Source organism: Ammospiza caudacuta, chromosome 7 (assembly GCF_027887145.1).
Source record: "Ammospiza caudacuta isolate bAmmCau1 chromosome 7, bAmmCau1.pri, whole genome shotgun sequence".
In the NCBI taxonomy this organism is placed as follows: Eukaryota; Metazoa; Chordata; class Aves; order Passeriformes; family Passerellidae; genus Ammospiza; species Ammospiza caudacuta.
This window is the reverse complement of record NC_080599.1, coordinates 3,745,979-3,747,479: the sequence shown is the minus strand read 5'-3', so window position 1 is coordinate 3,747,479 and position 1,501 is coordinate 3,745,979. Positions and strand designations below refer to the sequence as shown.

Sequence of the window (1,501 nt, the reverse complement as noted above, 5' to 3'; positions counted from 1 at the left end):
ATGTCCAACAGCAGCTCCATCAGGCACTTCCTCCTGCTGGCATTGGCAGACATGCGGCAGCTGCAGCTCCTGCACTTCTGCCTCTTGCTGGGCATCTCCCTGGCTGCCCTCCTGGGCAATGGCCTCATCATCAGCGCCGTAACCTGCAGCCACCACCTGCACACGCCCATGTTCTTCTTCCTGCTCAACCTGGCCCTCACTGACCTGGGCTCCATCTGCACCACTGTCCCCAAAGCCATGCACAATTCCCTCTGGGACACAAGAGACATTGCCTACACAGGATGTGCTGCTCAGCTATTTTTCTTTCTGTTTTTCATCTCAACGGAGTATTCCCTCTTGACCGTCATGTGCTACGACCGCTACGTGTCCATCTGCAAACCCCTGCATTACGGGACCCTCCTGGGCAGCAGAGCTTGTGCCCACATGGCAGCAGCTGCCTGGGCCAGTGCCTTTCTCAATGCTCTCATGCACACAGCCAATACATTTTCCCTGCCCCTGTGCCATGGCAATGCCCTGGGCCAGTTCTTCTGTGAAATCCCCCAGATCCTTAAGCTCTCCTGCTCCAAATCCCACCTCAGGGAACTTGGGCCCACTGCAGTTAGTGCCTGTTTGGTATTTGGTTGTTTTGTGTTCATTGTTTTCTCCTATGTGCAGATCTTCAGGGCTGTGCTGAGGATCCCCTCTGAGCGGGGACGGCACAAAGCCTTTTCCACCTGCCTCCCTCACCTGGCCGTGGTCTCCTTGTTTTTCAGCACTGTCATGTTTGCCTACCTGAAGCCCCCCTCCATCTGCTCCCCATCCCTGGATCTGACCCTGTCAGTTCTGTACTCGGTGGTGCCTCCAGCCCTGAATCCCCTCATCTACAGCCTGAGGAACCAGGAGCTCAAGGCTGCAGCATGGAGACTGATGACTGGATGCATTCAGGAACATTAAACTGCTGGCCAATTTCTGCAAATCACTTGTAATAAAAGTAATCTTTGATATTTCTTTCTGGTTTCCTTTTGGAGGTTCTTTTTCTTTGTTTTAATTTTTTCATATTGTTCACAAGAAAAGGCATTGTTTATGTCATTTTGTTTCTATCCAACTTCCCTAAGGCCACAGGCTATGTCAATGAGGGGCTGCACTCTTGGTGGCTTTAAAGGAATGAAAGGATCTCCCAGCAAAGTTTTCTGCAGATTCCCTTTTGTTGCCTTCTCTGGAGCTGCAGCAGCAATGTCTGTGTGCAGAGCTGCGGGCAGATCAGTGCTGGCCCAGCAGCTGTGCCCAGCAGCAGCAGCACTTGGTGTTGCCAGTGCTGCTGCCGTGGCCCTGCCCCGCTGCCCTGGTGGCCCTGGTGTTGCTGTGGGGCCTGAGTGCTTTCGGGGCCGGGCACAGTCCTGGGGGTGGCAGTGCTGTGGCTGCAGCAGGGACAGGCCAAGTAATATAAATAATTTGTAATATAAATCGTCTTTGATAGTTCTTTTGGATTGGTTCTTTTTTTCCCCTGTGTTTTAGCTTTTTA

At 52.4% G+C, this 1,501-nt stretch overlaps 1 protein-coding gene across 1 annotated transcript; it reads left to right on the top strand.

The window, feature by feature from the left end:
* Positions 1-933, top strand: LOC131559702 (olfactory receptor 14J1-like). The gene has a single exon (XM_058808137.1). It carries the CDS (start codon positions 1-3, stop codon positions 931-933), a length of 933 nt encoding a protein of 310 aa, XP_058664120.1.
* Positions 934-1,501: the final 568 nt, after the last annotated feature.

Coding starts and splice junctions, on each gene's coding strand:
- LOC131559702 (XM_058808137.1), top strand. CDS start 1: ATGTCCAACAGCAGCTCCATCAGGCACTTCCTCCTGCTGGCATTGGCA.